Source organism: Ipomoea triloba, chromosome 9 (assembly GCF_003576645.1).
Source record: "Ipomoea triloba cultivar NCNSP0323 chromosome 9, ASM357664v1".
Lineage (NCBI taxonomy): Eukaryota > Viridiplantae > Streptophyta > Magnoliopsida > Solanales > Convolvulaceae > Ipomoea > Ipomoea triloba.
The window spans coordinates 29,149,857-29,173,238 of NC_044924.1; the positions used below are offsets into that span (position 1 = coordinate 29,149,857).

A 23,382-nucleotide genomic window follows, 5' to 3' on the forward strand; every position below is an offset into this window, starting at 1 on the left:
TATATTTTAATATTAAACAAACCTATTTAAATTTAAATTATTTAAATTGTGTGAAGATGCCATTTTTAGTCTTTTTACATTTATCAGCTTATCAAAATCTAATTTCACCAAACAGTTTTAAGCATAACAGCTAGCTTAACAAATCTTCAGATTCCAGCTTCGAGCTTATAGCTTTTCAATTTTCAGCCACTTTTCAGCTTTCAGCTACCTTTTCAGCTAGGTTTGCCAAACATAGCCATTTTCGTCCACTTTGCCGTCCTAGTCTGTGTATATATATATATAGTATAGTGCAAATGGAGATTTTTAAAAAAAATAAAAATATTCAATTTGTTATTCCGTTCCACTGTACTCTAGCTTTCAGTTATCGTCTTCTGAACTAAGTACAGAAAATTTAAGTAATGACAATCTTGGAGTAGGTAATGAATGTTAAACTTTTTAACTTTTTATATTTATAGTTAGTGTAATAAAATAATTTGTGTCCGTAGTTTTGGACGACTTTGGCCTTCAATTATTGAGAATACAATAATTCATCTAAAGGAAATCATTTCATTTTGCACTCTATACAGCACCGCAAATTCAAGTAGCTACCATTTCTTCGCCGGTAAACCACTGACACCAAAAATGCGCTGCTGAACTGCATTTCTCACCGCCTCTCTTCTCTTTCCTTAAACTACTGCTCGTTGCTGCGACTGTGGTAGATTTGGTTGGATTTTTCCGGCGCTTTTGCGGTCTGCGTTGAATTCTTTCTCTCAGTCATTTCGTCAAACATGTCGTGTGTCTTGCCATGTTCTGTCTTCGCGTTGCAGGTTGCCGGAGAAGAAGAAGAAAAGGTGAAAGATGGGGTGAAGGGCTCGCCGGAGAGGAGAAGGATGAAGCGTGCCGTTGTCAGGAAAGTGGTAGCTCGCCGGAGAAGAAAAAATAGGGGTGAAAGGACTAAAATACCCTTTTTAATTTAACTTTTAAAATTTTTCGGTGAAATTTGATCAAAAATTTGGCCGGGGTGACCAAAATTGATAAAAATTGCATAGTTAAGGTATGAAATTAACAGTTTTGAAAGTCGTGGATTGCAATTAACAGGATCCCTATAGTCAGTGGACCAAAATGAAAATTTGCTCTATATTTTATGTACACAAATAATATGCTTTTTATTTGTGGTCCACATAGCTAGGGGTGTAAATGAATCGAATCGAGTCAAATACTTCAGTATTCGATTCGAATTCGATTATTTTGATGAGTATTCGAATTCGAATTCGTTTAGTGTTCGAATCCTAAATTCCGATTCGTATTCGATTCGACCAATTTATTCAAATTACTCTATTCGATTCGAATATTCGAATTTGAAATGAGTATCTTAAATTTCTTTCTAAATTTTTTAATAAATTAAGATAAAATATAACAAAAATTGCCGCGACCGTAAATATTGTTGCCTTCGCCGAACAACAGTGGCCGTGAGGAGTTGGTGTCCTGCCTTGCTGAGTTGCTCTCCTTGTTGCCGTGCTTCCTTGCCACGACGGTGGTCTGCCGTGAAAAGGGGAGGACAAGAAGATGGCGAAGCAGTTGGTGGAAGAGGCGAAGTTGGGAACTGCGACTACCCTAACTCTCACTTTTATTTTAGCTTAGGGTTTATGTCTTTACTAGTTTAGTTTCTTTATATATATATATATATATATATATATATATATATCCGAATATTCGAATACTATTCGAATCGAATCTATCCTGATTTGTATTTGGATTTGAATAACATTCGAATCAAAATGTGTATTCGAATTCGAATATAACTATTCGAATTCGAATCACGAATCGAATCAAAATTATATGATTTGTTTACACCCCTACACACAGCTGTGTAGACCATGGTTCATGCAATAACGGCTCCTGAGTCTGACTAGTAGACCATGCCAATGTAGGCAAATTATAATATGAATTAAATTGTTTTCAAAAATAAAATAATATGAATTAAATTGGTTGAAATTGAAAACTATGGATTACATTGATAATTGAGAAACAATTGAGGAACCAAATTAATAATTTTTCAAAAAAAAAAGTAATAAATAAGGGTAGTTGCCAGTTGGTGACCACCCTCAACGCGCTCAGTGGGAAACTCATTACACAATATTTATTTCCGATGTTGCAATCTTAAAACAGGGGGAAACAAACATCAGAGAACTCGCCTGTATTGTTACAAGGATAGTAGTTTCTTGTTTATGATGAAGACATTTCTCAATTGCATACCTCTTTTTCTGGACCTCTATTACCTAACAAGTTTTGTCTTTTATTGATTGTTGTTTCTTTCTTTTTGCAACTCTGTCGAATTTGATTGTATTCTACTATGACTTCTTCAATGGATTCAAAGTCGAAACCCGAGTCAGCTGGGTCATCCATGAAGGTAAAAACAGAGAATGAAAAAAAATATCACCTAAAATGAAAATAAAATAAAATAAAATCGCTGTCGAGATTGCCGGCTGGTGAATATTCAAAAATAAACTTAAAAAAGAAAAGCATAAAAAACCATTTTGTTATTTTGGTCCACTTTGCCGTCCTAGTCTGTGTATATATATAGTGCAAATGGAGATTAAAAAAAATAAAAAGTAATAAAAATATTCAATTTGTTATTCCGGTCCACTGTATTCTAGCTTTCAGTTATCCTGTTCTGAACTGATTACAGAAAATACTCCGTAAGAAAAAAGAACATTGCCAAGTAGCTAACAATTCTTCGCCAGTAACAGTTCATAGTGAACTTCCTTGTTGTAACCATGGCGGACGCTGCTGTAAAGTTTGTATTGGACCAACTATCAAAGTTGATCCGTGAAGAGTACTCACTCTTGGGAGGGATTGGAGATGATGCGCAAGACGTCATGAATGCTTTCGATCGTTTGACGGCGGTTTTGAGAGTTGCGGACGAGAGGGAAGAAATTGATCCTCAAGTTAAAGCTTGGGTGAAGATAGTCAGGGAGCTGGCTTATGACGCTGAAGATGTCCTTGACGAATTCTTGTTCCGAGTTGGAGGTGGGCAGAGAAGTGGGGGATTCTATGCTAAGATCAACAACATATACACTTCCGTCAAGAACTTGAGAGCTCGGCGAAGGCTTGCTCATAAGCTGCGAAGGATCAAGGCAAGAGTCAACCACATCTCTCAGGAACAGCCAAGCTTGTTAACAACCTCTACTCACCCTGTCCACAGCTACAACAAATGGTGGTATGATTGCCGAGGGGATGCCCTTTTGCTAGAAGAGTCGGATCTGGTAGGTATTGAAAATCCCAAGCATTTTCTTGTTAGCCTCTTGCTTGATGTTGATGATGATTTAAGGATTCATTCTGTTGTCGGCATGGGGGGTTTGGGAAAGACTACTTTGGTTAAAAAGGTTTATGATGATGTTAAAGTGATAAATCACTTTCAATATCGTGTGTGGGTTACAATTTCTGAAACATTTAAGATTGAGGTGTTGTTGAATGATGTAATTACGCAACTAGTGGAGCAAACTAAGCAAAAGCCCACTCAAGATTTTGAAGCCATGGACTCAAATAAATTGAAAGAATTCATTAAGAACATTCTTTCGGGCCAAAGATACATCATTGTTCTCGATGACATTTGGAACATTAATGCTTGGATGGCTATCAAATATGCTTTTCCTAGACAGAGTTTTGGTAGTCGTATAGTTATCACAACTAGGAATAGCAAAATCGGTTCCTACACAAGCAACGAAACCCACAGCGGCGTTGTCTACCCTTTAGAGCCATTGTCCCAAAAAGATTCATGGACTTTGTTTTGTAGAAAGGCATTCTTAGGTGGTTTTTGCCCTCAACACTTGGTGGACATTGCTAAGAACATCTTAAAGAGATGTGATGGTCTACCCCTAGCGATTGTGGTGATAGCTGGGGTGTTGGCTACAAAGAGTGAGAGCATTGAAGAATGGAAAAGATTCCAGAGTTGCCTCAACATCCAAATGGAAAGCAATGACGGGATGATGAACATGAAGAATTTGCTTTCTCTCAGTTACTATGATCTACCATATTATCTCAAGTATTGCTTCTTGTACTTGAGCATCTTTCCGGAAGATGTCATCATCGAGAAAATGAGAGTGATTCGACTATGGATTGCAGAAGGATTTGTCATGGAGAACAACCAACAACAAGAAAATGAAGATGTTGCTGAAGATTATCTCAATGAATTACATCATAGAAACTTAATTCAAATAGTAAAGAATTCTTACGATGGAAGGATAAAGGGCTTTCGAGTGCACGACATTTTGCGAGAAGTTATTCTTTCCAAGTCAATAGAGCAAAACTTTGCAATCATTGCCATTGGGCAAAACATAGAATCTTCCAACAATTTTCGACGCTTAGCAATCCATAGGCTTAATGACCACATTCTGAAGTGCACTTCATCAAAAATGCATCTTCGTTCTCTACATTTCTTTGAACCGCTTTCAAGCTCAGCAGCATCATCTTCATTATCAAAGATGTTTACTGCCAAATATATTCCTCTAATGGTATTGGATTTAAGGGGTGCTGAACTAGAGGAAATTCCGGATGAAGTTTTCAACTTGTTTCAACTGAAGTACTTGAGTTTGAGAAGAACAAAGTTGAGAAGCGTTTCCAAATCTATAGGACGTCTTCTAAACTTAGAGACACTTGATTTGAAGCACACATATGTGATTGAGTTACCCGTTGAGCTCTTAAAACTTTGTAAACTTCGACATCTCCTTGTATACCGTTACACAGATGAATGGAGTAATCCTTGGGCTAGTATGCAAAGCTTTAATGCTCCATTTAAGATTGGAGAATTATTGTCTTTACAAAAGTTGTGTTTTATACAAGCAAATGATACTCATGGCATCAAAATAGTGTCTGAGATCGGAAAGCTAACACAACTAAGAAGACTAGGAGTTACAAAGTTGAGACATGAAGATGGCAAAGAATTTTGTTTGTCTTTGGAAAAGTTGACAACTCTTTGCGCTTTATCTCTTAAGTCAGCTTCAGAAGATGATATCCTTGATATCCAATATCCTCTACGTAGGGTTCCTCATAGTCTTCAAAGGTTATATTTAAAAGGGCGTTTGGAAAGGGTACCTCAATGGTTATCCTCACTTGTAGGCTTAACTACTCTACGCTTGCAATGGAATAGACTTGTTGAAGATCCATTACCGTTTCTCCAAGATCTGCCCATGTTAGCATATCTTGATCTCTCAAAGTCTTATGAAGGGGAAGGATTGTGCTTCAAGGCCAAAAAGTTCTCAAAGCTCAAGCATCTACTTATCATGGACTTTGAGGCACTGAAATGGATAAGAATTGAGGAAGGTGCATTACATCAGCTCGAACATATTTACCTGGATAAATGCAAATTGCTTGAGCAGGTGCCGCTAGGTATTCAACATTTGTCTAATCTTAAGAGAATTGGTATCCGTGATATGGATGACCAATTGATGGCAACTTTAAAGCCAAATGGTGAAAACTATGCAAAGATATCTCACATTCCAAAAATTTTGATTTCCCAAATCATAGATGGTGAGAGGAAGTTTTTTTTAATTAATAGGTGATTGCGAAATTTAGTATGCGCTGATGCACACGTATATGTATACTTTGTGTTTTTTTTTTTTTAAATTTAATTGTTTTTCAGAACAATTAGAAGTTTTTATTATGATGGATCTTGTAATAGGTAAATTAATTGATTGTAGATTGTCATATATTATGATTTTAGTGTTATTGTCTAATACGGCACTCTGTAGCCAGGTTGGTGCATGACCTCTAATGCCCTTTGAAAGTGTTCACCAATAATTTATCGAAAAATTTAATTTGCAGTGTACGTTTTTATATTTGCCACCCTTTGGGTCACAATATTGGAGATTGTTACTGTTGAGATTTTATGATATTATTATGGAGTCTGATATTTTAGGAAATTAGGGATATTTTACGAAATCTTATTAATGCCATTTTCATAAATGGCCGAACGGCAATCCTGTTATTGTTCTGATATTTTAAGAAATTAGGGCTTTTGTTTATTAAGTGAAATGATGAAATGGCTGCCATGTCATATTTTTAATATCTATTTAAATAAGTCAATAAAAAACACCTCCAAATCAACATATTATTACCTAGGAAGGAAACCTGCAAAAAATTCTAGGCAAAGGTCAGAGTGCGGCATAAAGAATCCGTTACTTCATTGTACGAAATGACACTTTAGCCACAAAAATAAAAGAACAATAGTGTATAATTCTAATTTCAAAACCACAGTAAATGTATATTGCATGGATCAGAGTTCATATTGCATTGTGAACCCTTGATCCAAAAAATGTGTATGCAGTTGACACATTCTTTACCTACAAATAACAGTTTCTCTACCTGTAAACAAATTTAAGCGACATAACATGGTAATTACAAACGCATAATATGATAACTACAAACACATAAATTGTTAACTACAAGTACAAAATATGTTAATTACAAACGCATAATATGATAATTACAAACGCATAAATTGTTAACAACAAATACAAAATATGTTAATTGTAGACACATAAGGTGTTGGCTAACATGATTTGTATCAGCCGTTAACATAATTTGTACTTACAATTAACAATTTGTGTCTTTAATTATCATGTTATGTGCCTTCAATTTGTTTGTTTACAAGTACATAAACTATTAATGTGTCTAATTGCAAACACATAATTTAAAAGTTACTTTTAGACCAGAATCAACAATATAGACCCTGGTCCATGGTATAATTTGTCATTTACATCAAGTAAGGTCTAAAATGTGAAATGAAGGCATATTAACCAAAGCAATGAATCACATTAACAAACAAACTTTTGATTCAGCATATAAATAAGCTACAGATTGCATTATGGGAAAGAAAGTGAAAGTACAAGAAAGAAGCCTTAAATACCACATCCCAATGAAGTCCACTGGACCTTGCACTACAGAGCATGGCCTAAGGAGGGAAGGATAAACTAATTAACAATTAAGCAACAAACTAAAAGGTAAAGTAGGAAGAGGAATCTAGGGTTGAAGGCCCCAATAGTAAACAAAAAGTAGTATATGCTCTTTAATGGGAAGCTAGGAAAGTGGCCCATGATTAGAAAAAGTGAAGTATAACAAACAATGTGATTTTACCTCATTTACATTTGTCTAGAGAAGAGGCTGATCTTTGTTGTTTTTGGAAGTCAGCTGCCCCATTTGTTCGGTAAGTTGTTCCATGTGATCCGCTTTGCTCCATCCATTTTCAACTTTCTTGGTTTCGTCCACCATAGAATCTTCTAATATGGTTGAATCCATCTGGTCAACCTCTACTGGTGGTGGACTCTGAAGAAACTTCTCCCAGAAGGAGGAGTCTAGAGGTATGTCGTCATCCATTAGGCCATTCTGCCACTCGATTTGAGGATCAGGAGAAAATCCATCAATTTCTAAGGGCATGTTCCCGTTCCCTGCCAGTGATGTTGGATCTATAAGATTACCACTAGAAGCTTCGGATCCTAGGATATTCATGTTGCTTTCAGGCACTATATCTCGAAACTGAGAAATCTCTGGCATCATCATATCTGAAGGAGAAAGTGAAACAGGAGGCAACTCTTGAGCTCCAACCAGTGGGCTTATATCTGAAAATTGATCACTGGTCATTTCAACAGAATTGACGAGTGGGGAAGACTGAATCTCAGATATAGTGGGTAGTGAACCTTGAGCAGTAACTGAGGAAGTTGCAGGCACAAAAGGCTGCCCAGAAACCGGTGGGACTTCCTGAAGTGTAACTCCTGAAACATGGTCGGGTGAACTCCCATGGTCTAATGTATTATTAGATTGAGAAGAAACATCATTAATCATAAAGTTATCAGGACTGCTGCTGCCAAAGTTCTCCAGTCTAGGAGAAGAATCCATTTTCATTATTTGCCGAAGCATTGCCGCTGCTGCATCATTCATAGGTTGATACTTTACAATCTGACCGTCGGCAGGGCTGACAGAGTGATCATCCAAACCAACTTCCTGCTTAAGCCTTCGTTTCTTGTTCCCTTCACTTATGCGCCTATTGCTGTCATTTTGTTGCTGCACAAAGTGTGCCAGAAATCCAGGGCTGTTAACGGCTTTTGCAAGGAACGACATCATCTGTTGTTGCCGCTGCTCCATACCCTGTAGGCGCTGCACCATTGTTTGCAACTGATTGTCAGTAGACTGTTGCTGCTGCCTCAACCTAACAAGCTCTTGCATAAGTACATTTTTGTCTCTCTTCAGCCTCTCAACTTCCTCTTCAAGACCAAATTTCCCGACCTCGACACACGCCCCAACAGATGAACTCTGTCCTTGTGGTTGTTGCTGTGGGTGATTCTGTCCATGAGCAGGTTTTCGCCGACTAATACTTCTAAGCAGCTGTTTTTGACCTCTTAAAAATCCCTCATTAGCAAACTCCCAGCGGTCCGGATCGACCTTTCTAAAACCCTGCTCCACAATGAAATCCAAGTAGATATAAGATACAAGTAGGACAGTTCCACATTTTTATCAGCAAGCTAATGAATTCATGTGTCCAAACACTCTGAAAATGAATTGTTATTAATGAACATATGGATTGAAGCAGAATATCTTTATATGCATCCAAATACAAGTTGGCATTCAGGGCTGGAGAGCAAACAAGATATGGTTATGAAAATATGGCAGTGAAAGCTTCAAAATGGATGACATTTTTTAAAGAACTCCTTACCTATTTTTCCTGACTCATCTAATTCAGACAGCACACATATAATTAGGTCCTCGGCAGTTCATTCAAGATCCAAATGCTCAAAGTAGAATTATTCATTTATGAAAAATGGAAGAAATACTAATATAGTAGTCATACGTCTTATGTCATTTTCTACTTAGTGCTGCCTGTAGTTCGTAGATAGATTATGTAGTCCAAAACTCACACCCACATCAGCACAGTGAAGAACTGGGCACTGGAAATTATGCAAACTTACTACTGATCACATGCTTCTGAAAGGATCAAGAAAGTTACCCTGAGGAAGAAGCTGTCTCAATCTAATGGCTTAAATTGTAACTAAGTTCCAGAACTAAGCTTAAAACTTAAATATTACTGCAGAATCTGGCAAATTACGAAATCTAGAACAGAGCAACATCTAAATAGAAATGATTTTGAAGCATTCATCATAACAACGTCAATAACAAAATAACCATCAGACCTTCATGAAGCCTCCACCATGACAGTACCAGCACTAAGTTATATTGTTTTGACCATTCAAAAGAAATTGTCAATTCTTTACTTTCATCAAGAATTTGATGTGCAATTTACAAATATAACACATATGCTCATTTCTATCAAGCATTAATCCTAATCTAGTTGGAGTAGGATGCATCAATCTGACAAGGAATCAGATTATAGCCTTATAGGCACACTAAATCACTTATCTTTCTTTTCTGTTTAAGAGGAAAATTGTACCAGAAACACAGTTCAGGGTTGACTATAGGCATCACCATCAACAAGTATGTGTATGAGGTTTTTTTTTTCTTTGATAAGTAAAGTTTCTGTATTAGTTAGACATGCAATGTATTGAATAGATAGGTCTGTACAGAATGCTCATTCATGATCTGTAAGACACCAAAATTGGTGTAAGAAACACATGCTTAAAAACCTGTCCAAAAGGCTTGTCAAAAGGGAAGTTTGATTGCAACATCCTTCATGTATCATAGTAAAACTTTCCTATATTCATCATCTGGTTAGTTTTCATTAAATTGTACACCACAACCATCTTTGATATCTAAAATGTTCTATATGGATGTTCTTTGGACCAACAAACTCAAACTTTATGGAAGCATTAAAGGAGATCCTTGGGACCAACAAATGTAAACTTCATAAAAGCATCAGTTCTAGAGAAGTTCATCTCACAGCTCAGGGGTAAACGAGGCAGAGGTGCAAGTTCACAATTCCCAACGGGTAGGGCAGAGGGGGGTAAAAGAACACAGATGAGAACGGATAGAAAATAGAGGGTAAAAAAATAAAAAGCAACAATGAATAAAAGAATGTGAGTTAAAAGGCCAATATAAAGGACATAAATCATATAATCTTAAACAGAACATATGATATTCACTGATGAAAGCACTTAAACTTGTAAAATGAAGACATAGCACGGCAAACACACAATCAATGAACACTTATCTCTTTCATTTTAAACCTAAGTCTTGTTGAATGTTGATTTATAAGTCTTAATACCTCCAGCAATTCGAGAGTATAATACAGACTTAGCACAAGAGCATATAAAACAAAGATTGAAGATTCCTTTAAATCATTATTGTGTGCACCATGGCACACCTACTTACCTAGGTGCACTATATCTTCTAAACACTCAAGCACTATCATCTTTATTTGATTATTACTTTCCCACCAACATTCTTAAGTTCCAAATATTACAGTAAAAATCCCAGTTATCAACCGCAAACTCAGACAATTGACACCACAATTCACTATAAACCAGGTATGGGATTAATTTAAATCTGATGAAATTTACCCCAACACAAAATCGCAAATTACTTACTTACTTTTCAGTAACAAAAATAAAATAAAAAATAAAAGGAGAGAAAGAAGCTGAAGAATTGCATACATAAGTATTCAACTGGCGAACGAAGCTGGAGAAGTTATTATGCTTGAAGTACTTGGGGAGTAAGTCCTTGGCGAACTCCGGGGGATCCCAAACCACGAAGCTGTTGTTAGTAGGGCTCCAAGACACGATTTTATCCGTGCTCGGGTCATCCACCATGTCGTAAGTCTTCACAAGGAAAGGCGGCGGAGAGTTCGTGCTGGGCATCGGCGCCGGCTGCGGCGGAAGAGACGGCTGAGCTCCATCCCCTGCAGCGGCGCCTTTTCCGCCGCTACTAGAATTCAACTCCATTTCGTTCGGGCAATCAAAAAATCAAAAAAATAAAAAACTAAAACAGCCGACCGCGCAATTATCATCCAATATTTGCCTATTTCCGGTCAATTGTGTATAGTATTACTGTATTAGGGTTTCAGAGGGGCCTGAAATGGGAACCATGGATGATAAAGTAAAACCCTAATTTTTAGAGAGAGAAAGTAAGTAAGAGAGCATGTGAAGGACGGGGATGACCGGAGCCCGGAGGGAACGGACACTTTATTGTCGGGTCACGACAGAAGAAAGTGAAGTTATCAGATTGCCACTATATAATATTTTACTTTTCCATTTCTTCTCATTTCTCTTCATTTTTAGTTTTAGGCCAAAATTTTTGGTAGTCCTATTAACTTTATTATAAAATAGCAGTGTTGTAAATATCTCGTCTAAACACCGATTAATCCCTGCCTAAGCGTTAGGTGGCTGGCCGATTAGGCGACCGCCTAAGCCGCATAAGCTCCGTCTAGGCCGCTTAGGCATTGACTGCCTAGGCCTCCTAAGTCGCCTAGTCGGCCGATTAACTATTGTTCATCTTTTTTAATGGGTTGTTTAACTCACAACAACATCATTTTGAGTGAAACAACCCTTAAATTGTACAAACTCTAGATATTTTTTTAGGTTAATATTTAATATTTTAGTATTAACTATTAAAGTATTATATAGTTTATAATTATTAGTCTTTTTTTTTTTAATATTATAATTATTAGTCTTTAAAAATTAAAAATATTTAAACAAATTTTTTAAAAAATAAAAAATAAAATAAAAAAATACACAAACGCCTAGGCGCCGATTAATTCCCGCCTATGTGTTCTAGACGCTCCCGGAGCGCCGAGGAGCTCTTAACGATTTTTTCAACCATGTAAAATAGTATATATTTTATACTTTTTTTACAAAAATTTGATCATGTGACATTCCCTCAAGAAAAAATTATAAAAGTGTCATTTGAATACAAGGCGTTTGGTCACTTCAGCGAATGATAAATTTATTAGTTACCCCTGCAGCCTACAACTTAACATAATTTGTTCGTCGCATAATTTAAATATCATGATTAAAGGTGGCAGTGTCACTAATAAAACTAAATTCTCCTGCATTAGTTGTATGTATAACAATGAATGCATGGTATAAAAATTGATCCCAGAATTTAACCCAAAATAACTCTTTTATTCATTGCTCTATATAATTTAGAGAGAAGAGATAGCACTTGAGAGTTTTAGAGAGAAGAGGAGAAGGGAAAAAAGCCCATTGCACGGTGGAATAAGGTCCCCTAAATAGGGCTAAGTTAATACTCGTATTCATATACTGGTATATGCATGAAATACGTAACACACAGAGGACTATATTTATGGTATATTCCCTATCAGTCACTAAAGTGAGAGATTGAATCTCACTGAAAACATTAATGGTAAAAAAGTTAAGAATGATGAAATATGAACATTTGTCTTGTCTTATTACATAACTCATGGCTTACCTCATAATGACTTTAGGAGCATGATCCTATAAAGTAGAATTAGTCCGACAAAGAGGAATAATCTAAGTTTAACAAAAAAAAAAAACAAATTATTAGTTTCTTAAATCAAATAAATTTTAATCTAAATTTAACAAAAACACAAACCAAATAAATTTTAATAATAAAGTAGCAACGTATTACGTATGTAATGTAGGGATACAAATGAATCGAGCCGTTCGATCAATGTTCGGCTCGAACTCGGTCAAATTTGAGCTCGAACCAAACTCGAGCTCAAAAATTTTAGGCTCGTAACGCGCCGAGCCGCTCACGAACTATATATATATATATATTAGAATTTAATATTTAAAAACTATAATATTAAAATAGGAAACTAATTTGAATCCCTAAATTTCTAAATCCTAATGTATGCAGTATTCCAGCCGTCCAGGGTCCAGCCGCAACACTGACGACGACGACGACGACGACGATTCCAACGAAGCTGCTGCCGCGACCAGTTCGCCCACCACGATTCCAACGTCTCCGCCTTCACCCACCGCCGCCCGCCGGTAAGTTTCTTTTTTTTTTTTTTTTTTTTTTTTCAAAAAAAAATAACTTTGCAGTATATGTATATGTGTGCTCTGTGCTGTACTGCTATGGATTTGTAGGTAATAGAGGATAAAAATTAATTTGGTTGAAACTAATTGGTGGATTTGCAGTATCGCAATACTGCTGTACTGCTTTGAAAGTTCAAGCAGGTCAAATTCAAGCCCGAGACTGTAATGTAATCCTATGTCCTCACAGACTCACTGTTCTGTGCTACGCCGCCACTGCCCCCACTCTTCCGTCGCCGCCGTTTCTCCTCCAGACCACCGGTAATTTATTAATTTTAATTTTATCATCCGGGTCTCTGGTTTATTTTCAGTCCTCAAGTTTCCTTCTTTCTTAATTTTATCTGTTAATTTACTGCTTTTTTGCTGCTGAAATTTATTATTCTTTATGGAGAGATATGGCCGTAGAGGTTAAGTGTAGGGATGTTGAAGTTGCACTTGCATCTCTCAATAATTTGAGTTCATACTTAGGATATAAAGCACCAAATGTGCCATTTTTTCAAAAAAATAATTTATGTCTAGACTGGAGATGTGTTCTACTGGCTACCGTGGAAAGCCAGGTCCTATTGAGGTATGGTATGACCCAATGCCCATTAATTTTTTTTTTTCCTGAAATTTTGGGAATTTTTTACAAGTGAAAAGTACCCCAATTTGTGAATTTGATGATTAATGTTTTCATGAAAAGGATTATTTGTATATTGAAATATGATTGACTTTCTTGGACCAAGAATCTAAATGTTATTAGAAGATTTGTCTGAGGTAGTTTTGATATGCTCTTGAGGAGTAGACAACTAAAAATTAAGGCTTTAAACCTACTGAAACCTATAAGTTATAGTTATCTTGCTGCATCGGTTTAGTCTTGGTTGGTGACTTTATAGACCATGGTCGACGTTGTTGTGCTGCAATGTGGTGCATTTTTTATTTTATTTTTTGGTATTGAAGGTTCAGTATATCAAATAATGGATCTTCAATAGACAAAAAAATGAACATTCAATGTATTAAAAATGAATCTTACTTCAGCCCTGGACCATGGTATATGTTATAATGATTGTTGGTTGGTATGGAAGATCCAGATAGCATATTGGTTATTTCGATTTTTTTATTGAAATCAATGTTGCTCACCCTTGCAGTACTATTAGTAATGGTTTTCTGCAAGTCCTGGCTTTGTTTGAACAGGAATACCAATGCATTTCTTACCTATCTCCGTTTTTGTAATGTTGTATTTCAGTTTTTGTGTAATTCGTTTATCTTCTATTTGTGATTGCCAGTAGAGGTTGGAGAAGAAGACTGAAAGCAGAAGAGTTATATTTTTGCCCTTGCCTATGCTTTTCTGAAGCTGACTGATCACTGGCAGAGCTTCTATTCTTGTATAAAAATCCTTAACTAGGCCTAAAAATAAAAACAGGAAAAATAAACTTATAGCCTCTGAACCCCCAAATAGCCAGTCTGTCTTCACCTCAAAATGCAAGCTGTTGTATCTATTTCAACTAAAATTTTGAAAAGCCGGTTTGAACCTGTCGGAGCCCTCCCCTTGATGCACACCATTATATACACTTCTGAAAGGCTCATGTCCCAGTCCACCTCCATTCCCAAGAAGCAGCAGCGGGTGCGAGACCATGGCTTTGACAACTACATGGAGGTGGAAAAGAAAATGCGCAAAGTCCTAAAATTCCAGGAGCTCATCCTCACTCAGCCAAGCTCTATGCTCTCAGTTTCTCGCTTGGACATGCTATCACGCAGGATTGGTTTCAAACAGTTTGAAGCAGGCCATTTCATCCTCAAATTCCCCCATGTTTTTGAGATATTTGAACACCCGGTTCAGAGAATCCTGTACTGCAGGTTTACCCGGAAAGCTCACATGCAAATTGATCAAGAAAATCAAGCCCTTTTAGCTCAAATCCCTGACGCTGTGACCCGGCTAAGGAAGCTCCTGATGCTGTCAAATACAGGTCGGCTCCGACTGGAACATGTTCGGATTGCAAGGAAGGAGTTTGGCCTGCCAGATGATTTTGAGTACTCAGTAATTCTCAAGTACCCTCAGTATTTTAGATTGTTTGATGCAGAAGAGACTAGAAACAAGTACATTGAGATTGTAGAGAAAGACCCAAGGTTAGCTGTGTGTTCTATTGAGAATGCAAGGGAGAAAGAGTATAGAGAAAAGGGCGGGGAAGCTGAGAATATTCGGTTTTCATTTATTGTGAATTTCCCTCCTGGTTTCAAGATTGGGAAGTACTATAAGATTGCGGTTTGGAAATGGCAAAGATTGCCTTATTGGTCTCCATATGAGGATATCTCTGGGTATGATTTGAGGTCACTTGAAGCACAGAAAAGAATGGAGAAGAGGGCTGTTGCCACCATTCATGAGTTGTTGTCATTGACCGTTGAAAAGAAGATAACTTTAGAGAGGATTGCACATTTTAGGTTGACTATGAATTTGCCAAAGAAGCTCAAAGACTTTCTCCTGCAGCACCAGGGGATATTTTACATTTCAACTCGGGGAAATCATGGGAAACTTCATACAGTTTTCCTCAGAGAGGCTTATAAGAAAGGGGAGCTGGTTGAGCCAAACAATTTGTATTTGGCTAGAAGAAAGTTGGCTGAACTTGTCTTATTGAGTCCAAGAAAAGCCAAGGTAGATAAAGAATTGGTTAGTTATAGGAGAGATAGAGAAGACGATGAAGCAGCTCATGTTAGAAGAAAGTATGTCAATAATGGAACTGATCATGCAATACCTCAAGGAATTGCTTCTCGTAATGGGGATAGTGAAGAGGATTTGGTTTCTGATTTAGATTGTGATGTTGGATCCGATTACACAGACGAGGATAGTGATGATGATGAGGGCGTGGATTTCGATGCAGACAATGCACAAAGGAGTAACTGAGGTAAGGTCATTTCATTTTGCTCCATTTACTGTTTTTTTAGGCGTTCAAGTGTGCTTTTGCTCTGCAAAATTTGTATATGCCTTGTATCTTTGTTCTCGAAAGTGTCACAATGTAGTGATATCTGTCACTTGTCAGTTCATCCAGCTTGCGGAGTTAACCAAATGTGCATAGGTGGATTGACTGATGGCTATTTCAATTTTCTAAGTGGTGGAACATAGCTAATATCTGTTCCAATTTTCGTACAATTGGTGGAACATATGCATCTTTATGCCAGATTTATAGGGAGTAATTACTTTGAGAGACAAATGCTCACCTTAACTTTGAGATGTGCCAAAATACCTTAATTTTCAGGGAAAATAGAGTGACTGATACTTCTTCTTACACAGGAAATGGAGTTTAGGTTACATATATTGTATGAAAAAGTTGTGGCATTGCAGATAACCAATTTGGTTGGGCTGTTGGTTTGGTAACCTCAAGGTTCTAAGTTTGACTCCTAGTGGAAACAGTTTTTGATCTCTTTGGTTTGAGCCAGTTAGCTATGCGAAATCTAAGCTGGTTTACCTCCTTATGGTTCTTTGCCGACTAGGGTCACAGGCGGGATTTACCAAGTGCATACTCACGGGCAGTGGCTGTATGTTTTTCTCGTCATCCAAAAAGAAAGTTATGGCTCTGCATGTTGTACTACTGGAAGTCTGGAACCAAGTTCTAAGTTCGTTTCAAAAATGACGGTCATGTTTAAGCAACTCAAGTTCCTCTCTCGGCTCAGATGCTTTAGACCCTCGGTCAAACATGTTTAAGTGACTCAAGTTCCTCTCTCAACACTTTTGGGCTGGTTTTTTCATGATTAGTATAAGATTACTTCGTGATGATTGTATATAGTAATATAGAGCCTCCTTATCTGATTCAGTTGAAATAATAATAGCAGATGAATAAAAACATCTACATATCATTTATTGACCCATAGTCTGGTCGTAGGATCTTGGGTCTAACTTGGTAGTACGATAAAGTATAAACGTCTTTTTAGATTGGAGTTCAAATGGTATTCTCATTCTTCATTGAATCATTGGATGTATCAAAAAATTGTTTGTATCCTTGAAATATGTTATTACAACCTAAGAATAATTAACAGATGATTTATTAATTTTTAGTATGATTTTATTTTATTTTTTATTCTTTGACTATATTGACAATTTTACATTTGATTTTAACTTTAAAAATGTTTCATACTTTTAGGTTCTATTTCGAAACTCTTTCGAAACTCGGAACTAAAGTCATTTTTTAGATTTTTACGTGTTTGGGTATTTAAGAAAAATAAAATCAAATGAAAATATTCATCTGGTCAATAGAGAAAATGTTCAATTTGTTGGAAAATGTGACATTTTCAATATACTTTTTCGTGATTATATTTTCTCTCTCAATCTCTCTTCAAATTAGTTTTCAATTTATTATTACCACACAACAACCACTACCACATCACCACCAATTATTATTATTATTATTATAACAAATAATATGTTTAATTTAGAAAAATGAAACCAAACAGAGGAACTACAATTTCTTAATTTTCAACCAAATAAAAAAAAAATCTAACATTCAACCAAACACTACAAAGTTAAAAATATATTTCGAAAAATGAGTTTTTTTAAAATAACTTTTCAAAAAATATTTTCTAAGTTTTCAAATAGTCCTTAGTTCAAAATACTTCAAATACTCCCCTACTGTATTTAAAATTATTATGTATTAAAATTAAAATGACTTTTAAAATTGAAAACTAAAAATGAAAATATCATTATAATCGGGTAACGAAAGTTGAATAACCTCTTTTTGAGAATACATACAACAACATATATTAATAGAATAGTGCACAGCCCAATATTCACTGGTGTCTTTTATATTCCATTACAAGGATCCATAATGCACTTCCACTTTGCTTAAGATTCCACTTCAAGTAGTTGACTCCTGTTTCTTATATATTATAATTGAATTAATCACCGTTTTATCTCTCAGTTATGTCATAATTATTAAATTGGTAATCAAATATCATTCTTGATCAATTAAATCTTTAACTATTGATTTCGTAACCGATTTAGTCCTCCGCCAAACTGACCGAGGACCAATTTGGTCATTACGGAGGATTAAATCGGTTACGAAATCAATAGTTGAGAATTTAATTGATCAAAATTGATAGTCAATGATCAATTTAGTAATTACAAAATAATCGAGGGAACAAAACGGTCATTAATTCTATTCCAATTGGATAATTTCTCACCCCTAAAATTACCATTCTTACTCTCAATTTTTTTAATGGATTAGTAGTAATTTGGTGACCCATGTGACTAATAAAAAGTGGTAATTGTTGGGTCATTTGCTTTAGCATGGTCCATTCCATTTAAGATCTTATTCCCAAACTATTTACACTTTGCTTGAAAAAAAAAAGAAGAAGAGGTAATGAAAGTAACTAACCTCATTATTATAAATAGGAAATTGATTAGATATAAGGATTTTGACAACTTAGACGTCCCTACATAGAATTAGAAACTTAAATGTAACTAATAAAAATGTAAATTTATTTGGCTTTGAGGTAGTCATTTTCTACTATGCACCAGTCTCTCAACAAGAACATTAAGACACTCAAATCAATGTCCTAATTTCACAACAAAAATTAGCTCAAAAATGAAAGTTGGATCTCAAATTAAATACCATTTTATAATATCTTTGTAGGGATGATATAATACAAGTATTAGTTTATAAATAGGCAAACATAACATAAATACACTAAAATTGAACTCGTTCATTTAATTCATTTATTATTATTATTTTTTGTAATTAATACCCGCACCTCATAAAGTAAATACTACTTAGGCATCTCCATTAGTGGCTTTTGGTGTGGTTTTTGAGGATGCAAATCTTATGTGGAAGGGAGAAGAAGAAGAGAGAAAAGAAATAAGATCTCTCTGCAATGCATTGATTTTATTAGAATTGTGGGACTTACCAAGGAAAACAACTTTCCTCTTATTGGTCGCGTGAAGCGCAACACAGCGTCCAACTAGACGCGTTAATGAAGCTTCTTTTTTTTTTTTCAACTTTATTTATTTATTTTTTTCCTTTTTTTATCTTCCATCACATCTTTATTTTCCTAATTATATTTACAAAAACTCCTACAAAATTACAACTATTGAGAATGCTCTTATCTAAATATGATTATATGTTCCTTCTCAAATATGATTATATGAATATTCAAAAACTCCATGTAGGAGTAAAGGAAAACGATGCATTTGTATTTTGTAATGATGAGTTGGATTGGAAATAAGGGCCACATTATAAATCTTTTGACTAACATATGACCCATTGTCATTGTTGTTTAGAAGTATGACAATTGACAAATCGACAAATTTAAGGGATTTGTTTAGTTTGCGTACTTTTGTTTTTGTTTTTGTTTTTGTTTTTGTTTTTATTTTTTAATTCCAACTCAATTTTTTATTTTTAGTTTTTCAAAAAGTAGTGAAAAAATGGTAAATGAATATTACTTGGTGTATTGTTTACTCTCTTTTTCCTTTTGGAGAATCATTTTTCATGTTTTCTAAGGGCACATCCAATGCATAAAAAGTGAGTAGAAATCTCCTTCACTTAAGCAAATAGAGAAAAAATGGTGTGACTTGACAATTCTAGAGTATTATCGTGAAATGTCTGAATACATCGTAATAATTTTAAATTTTAAATAATAATTAAAATACAGATAAGAGACATTTGTATTTTACGTATTAGCCAGCATGCATGTTATGTGCACTTTTTAAAGTTGTACTCGCCTAACTTTCTATTATATGCATCTTTATTATTACGGAGTATTATTGTTTATTTTTGTCTTTTTCTATTGCTCTAAATATAGTATATACTATATAGGTATATAAATAATTATTTTAGTGATAATAAGGAGGTAGTTAAATGTTGTGTACGTGATGGGTATGAGAAAACTCATATATATATATATATATATATATATATATATATATATATATAAAGAGATACATTATTGATGCCGTAATTTTCTGTATAAAAAAAATTGTAAACTTTGAAAAATATTTTTCATTTCTAATTTTCATCTAAACATGTTTCTATTATTCCAATTTTCCTCTAAAAATGTTATAAATCTCCAATTAACATTTAAATAATTGTCATCGACGTTTTAAAATATGCAAATATATAAAAAAAAATTAAAATTACTTCATAATACATATGTAGATTTTTTTTTTTCTTTCTTAATGTTGATCTTGTTGGAAAAATTGGTTTAAAAACTATTTTGTGGTATAATTTTCAATGGGGTCCACTTTTAATTTGGGTAAGGTAAGTTCAAATTTTCGTAAATGAGATGTTTAAGTTGATATATTATACACATAAAATGGATAATAGGTAAAAGAAAAATTGATTCTCAAAGTGTACACATATTTGAGTATGAAAAATAAAGTTGAGAATATTTGTAAGTATAGAAATGCTTCTCGCATTTGGGGAGGTTGCAGGTAGTTTTTAACTACATGTGTTCGAACCTATGACCACTCATTTAAAATGGTAACCAAGATGTCATCACGCAGTTGGCTTATTATTATTATTATTATTATTATTATTATTATTATTATTGAAACAAATGAAGTTCCTTATTGAGTAATGCTATTTGTAATAAAAAAAATTATGTAATTTTAAGTAATTTGATTAGTTTATAATGAAATCAGTCAATTCATTCAATAATGATATTGATCACAAAATAAATATTAAATAATACAAATGCTTTTAATACATTAGAGAAAGACAATGAAAGGCTACCAAGAGAAATGAAAGACGTGATTAGATGCAAGATGGTAATAAAAACAATTGAAATGGAAAAACATGTTTTCATCTAATTTTTTAAAAGTTAGAAAACATGGAAAAAATAATTCAGAGATAAAAAAAATGTGATCAGATGGAGGATAAAGAGTGAAAGGCAAAAACATGTTCTCATCTAATTTTTTAAAGTTAGAAAACATGGAAAAAATAATTCAGAGATAAAAAAAATGTGATCAGATGGAGGATAAAGAGTGAAAGGCAAAAACATGTTCTCATCTAATTTTTTAAAGTTAGAAAACATGGAAAAAATAATTCAGAGATAAAAAAAATGTGATCAGATGGAGGATAAAGAGTGAAAGGGATAAAAAAAATGTGATCAGATGGAGGATAAAGAGTGAAAGGCAAAAACATGTTCTCATCTAATTGAGGATAAAGAGTGAAAGGCAAAAACATGTTCTCATCTAATTTTTTAAAGTTAGAAAACATGGAAAAAATAATTCAGAGATAAAAAAAATGTGATCAGATGGAGGATAAAGAGTGAAAGGGATAAAAAAAATGTGATCAGATGGAGGATAAAGAGTGAAAGGGAAAAACATGTTTTCATCTAATTTTTAAAAGCTAGAAAACATGGAAAAGTCATTCTCTAAAAAGTTTTTTTTTTTAAAAATGCAGATCGTGAGTATTGGTCATCCACGTTTTCTAGGCTTCTCTAATTTAATTGTATCTTCTTAAATCACGTGAGCAGAGACCAAAGTTCAAACTTTAGCGGTGGCAGTGTGAGGATTATGTCCAAATCACGTGAGTTTTTTTTTTTTTTTTTTTTTTTTTTTTTTTGTCTTTGTTTTTTGTTTTTTTGTTTTTTTTAAGACTCTTAAAACTAAAATAATGCTAATTTACTTTCTTGATTTTGCATATGTTGATTTATTTATTTATTAGTTATCGTGAATTGATGAACGCCACCAAATATAAAAAAATGAATATACTTATTATTCAAATAAAAAAATCAAATCGATATAGCATTACTTTGAAACAAATAATACTGAATAAGTTGCTTTGAAATGGGTGATTGAATGTGTATAACATGATTCTTGTACTTAGAATGTCATGAATTCTATTTTTGTCAGCACCCTTTTGATCCTACCTGTCACATATAATCTTTCTAGTACAATTTACTCATATTGCACATAAATGCGATTTACCTATTGCATACCTTCTAATAGAGATTGTGAATTTATTCCCTCCCAAAAAAACATTTTCCCAAATTATTACTTTATTAGTGGGAGTTTTTCATTCTAACATAGTTGAGGTGTAATCATGCCACCTATAATTACAATCATAAATTTTATTCAATTTGGATTTTTTTTTGAGTGTTTTAGTCTTTGAAAACGTTTTTTTGTTGTTGTTTGCCCGTTCATGTAGTTTTCGTGACCTACACCGGCCCCGAGACCCGCAAATGATTATCGCGTGTATGACACGCTTTTTACATTGACGTGGGAAATGTACCCTCATTAAAATTTTGAGAGATACGGGAAGCTTTAATTACAATAAATCATAATTAATATTCCATTTAATAATATTAAATATACCTTTACCTTTAAAAAATCAATATCACCGCCTCTTAATTAAGTATCGTACGAATTAAATATGTTTCTTATAGTTAAGACATACCCATGATACCTCTTGGTCTAATAACAAAATACTTTTACTTTTTTTTTTTCTTTTGTTGTTTGGAAACGAATACTTTTACTTTTTAAAATCAATAAATAATAAACACGACAAGTTTAATAAGAGAAATGATATAAATAAGTTAATGAAAATCTGAGATGTCTATTTAAACAAATTTAGTCTATTAATTTTATTTTTTTTGAGTACTATTGAATCTCTTATCTATTCGCCAAAAAAAAAGTTATGTTCCACTACTGGAATTTAAACTTGTGACCATCTCATTAGGAAAGCCACAAAGTCTTTGGCAGTCTATTAATATTTAAAAGCAGACTAAGTTTTATCCAAAGTCCAAACGGACTAAAATGCTTTAATTTTATTTTTTTAGATGATGAAAAAAACAATCAACCTTATAACTACTGAATTATATATAGTTCTCATTAGAATATGAATTTATAATTTTATAGCTACCAAATTAACAACCTGATAATTAAATGACTTTTAACTTTATTAAATTTGTTTTGGGTGCTCTAAGACTGCACAGTCACTGCCCAGGATGTGCACGGTATATATGATGAAGTAATTTACTAAGTATGATATAGACACAGACACATTAGAGTTCACGCCAAACTTTTAAAAGGGTGACAAGGAAGTGCAGCACACTGTTATCTGTTCTCTGCCCTCGTCACACAAATCATACACACACAACAGAATGACAGATTGTGAGTGTCGTTCATAGCGTGATGGTTTTTTGTCTTTCTGAGTGAGGATCACATTCTTTGCATAAAGACTCCACCTTTTTTCAATATTGTGCCAAAGGGTGGAGAGATGGCGGAGAAAAATCACATCTTTCACCCGAAATGTGCCCAAATTTTCCATTTCTGTTGAAAAGAAAAAATAAAGGAGGGAAAACAGTTCTCTTTTGTTGGGTAGTGGAAAAACTCAAAAAAGTCATTTTTTTTTTGTTATAATGCCATTGTTGCTGCTAGAGAGATATAGAGAGAGAGAGGGTGTGGGGAATCTTGTATTAAGATATTTAAAGTGGGAATCTTTGGGTAAATTTTTATTTATTTATATGGCCATCT

The 23,382-nt window shown here is 34.3% G+C and overlaps 3 protein-coding genes across 7 annotated transcripts; 2 read left to right on the forward strand and 1 right to left on the reverse strand.

Annotated features, from left to right (window-relative positions):
- The first annotated feature begins 2,699 nt into the window (after positions 1-2,699).
- On the forward strand, positions 2,700-5,554 carry LOC116030712 (disease resistance protein RPM1-like). Its single transcript, XM_031273025.1, has one exon. The coding sequence runs from the start codon at positions 2,757-2,759 to the stop codon at positions 5,538-5,540; it is 2,784 nt and encodes a 927-aa protein (XP_031128885.1). The 5' UTR covers positions 2,700-2,756; the 3' UTR covers positions 5,541-5,554.
- A 1,194-nt stretch (positions 5,555-6,748) lies between these two features.
- LOC116029993 (heat shock factor protein HSF8) lies at positions 6,749-11,109 on the reverse strand. Of its 2 annotated transcripts, none has more exons than XM_031272066.1 (3): positions 10,578-11,109; positions 7,114-8,427; positions 6,749-6,931 (listed from the first exon to the last, which is right to left on the reverse strand). In XM_031272066.1, exons 1-2 carry the CDS (start codon positions 10,863-10,865, stop codon positions 7,129-7,131), a joined length of 1,587 nt encoding a protein of 528 aa, XP_031127926.1. In that variant the 5' UTR covers positions 10,866-11,109; the 3' UTR covers positions 6,749-6,931; positions 7,114-7,128. The 2 variants fall into 2 exon arrangements, with proteins under 2 accessions (XP_031127926.1, XP_031127927.1); XM_031272067.1 differs by having other exon boundaries at positions 6,773-7,595; positions 7,674-8,427.
- Positions 11,110-12,748: 1,639 nt separating this feature from the next.
- Positions 12,749-16,961, forward strand: LOC116030390 (protein ROOT PRIMORDIUM DEFECTIVE 1). 4 transcript variants are annotated; one of them, XM_031272623.1, is made up of 4 exons: positions 12,749-12,896; positions 13,047-13,202; positions 14,207-15,820; positions 16,207-16,961. In XM_031272623.1, the coding sequence occupies exon 3, from the start codon at positions 14,401-14,403 to the stop codon at positions 15,817-15,819; it is 1,419 nt and encodes a 472-aa protein (XP_031128483.1). In that variant the 5' UTR covers positions 12,749-12,896; positions 13,047-13,202; positions 14,207-14,400; the 3' UTR covers position 15,820; positions 16,207-16,961. The 4 variants fall into 4 exon arrangements, with proteins under 4 accessions (XP_031128483.1, XP_031128485.1, XP_031128484.1 ...); XM_031272625.1 differs by having other exon boundaries at positions 16,407-16,961; XM_031272624.1 differs by having other exon boundaries at positions 14,210-15,820.
- Positions 16,962-23,382: the final 6,421 nt, after the last annotated feature.

Coding starts and splice junctions, on each gene's coding strand:
- LOC116030712 (XM_031273025.1), top strand. CDS start 2,757: ATGGCGGACGCTGCTGTAAAGTTTGTATTGGACCAACTATCAAAGTTG.
- LOC116029993 (XM_031272066.1), bottom strand. CDS start 10,865: ATGGAGTTGAATTCTAGTAGCGGCGGAAAAGGCGCCGCTGCAGGGGAT. Junction 8,428..10,577: donor TTCGCCAGTTGAATACTTAT/GTATGCAATTCT, acceptor ATTGTGGAGCAG/GGTTTTAGAAAGGTCGATCC.
- LOC116030390 (XM_031272623.1), top strand. CDS start 14,401: ATGCAAGCTGTTGTATCTATTTCAACTAAAATTTTGAAAAGCCGGTTT.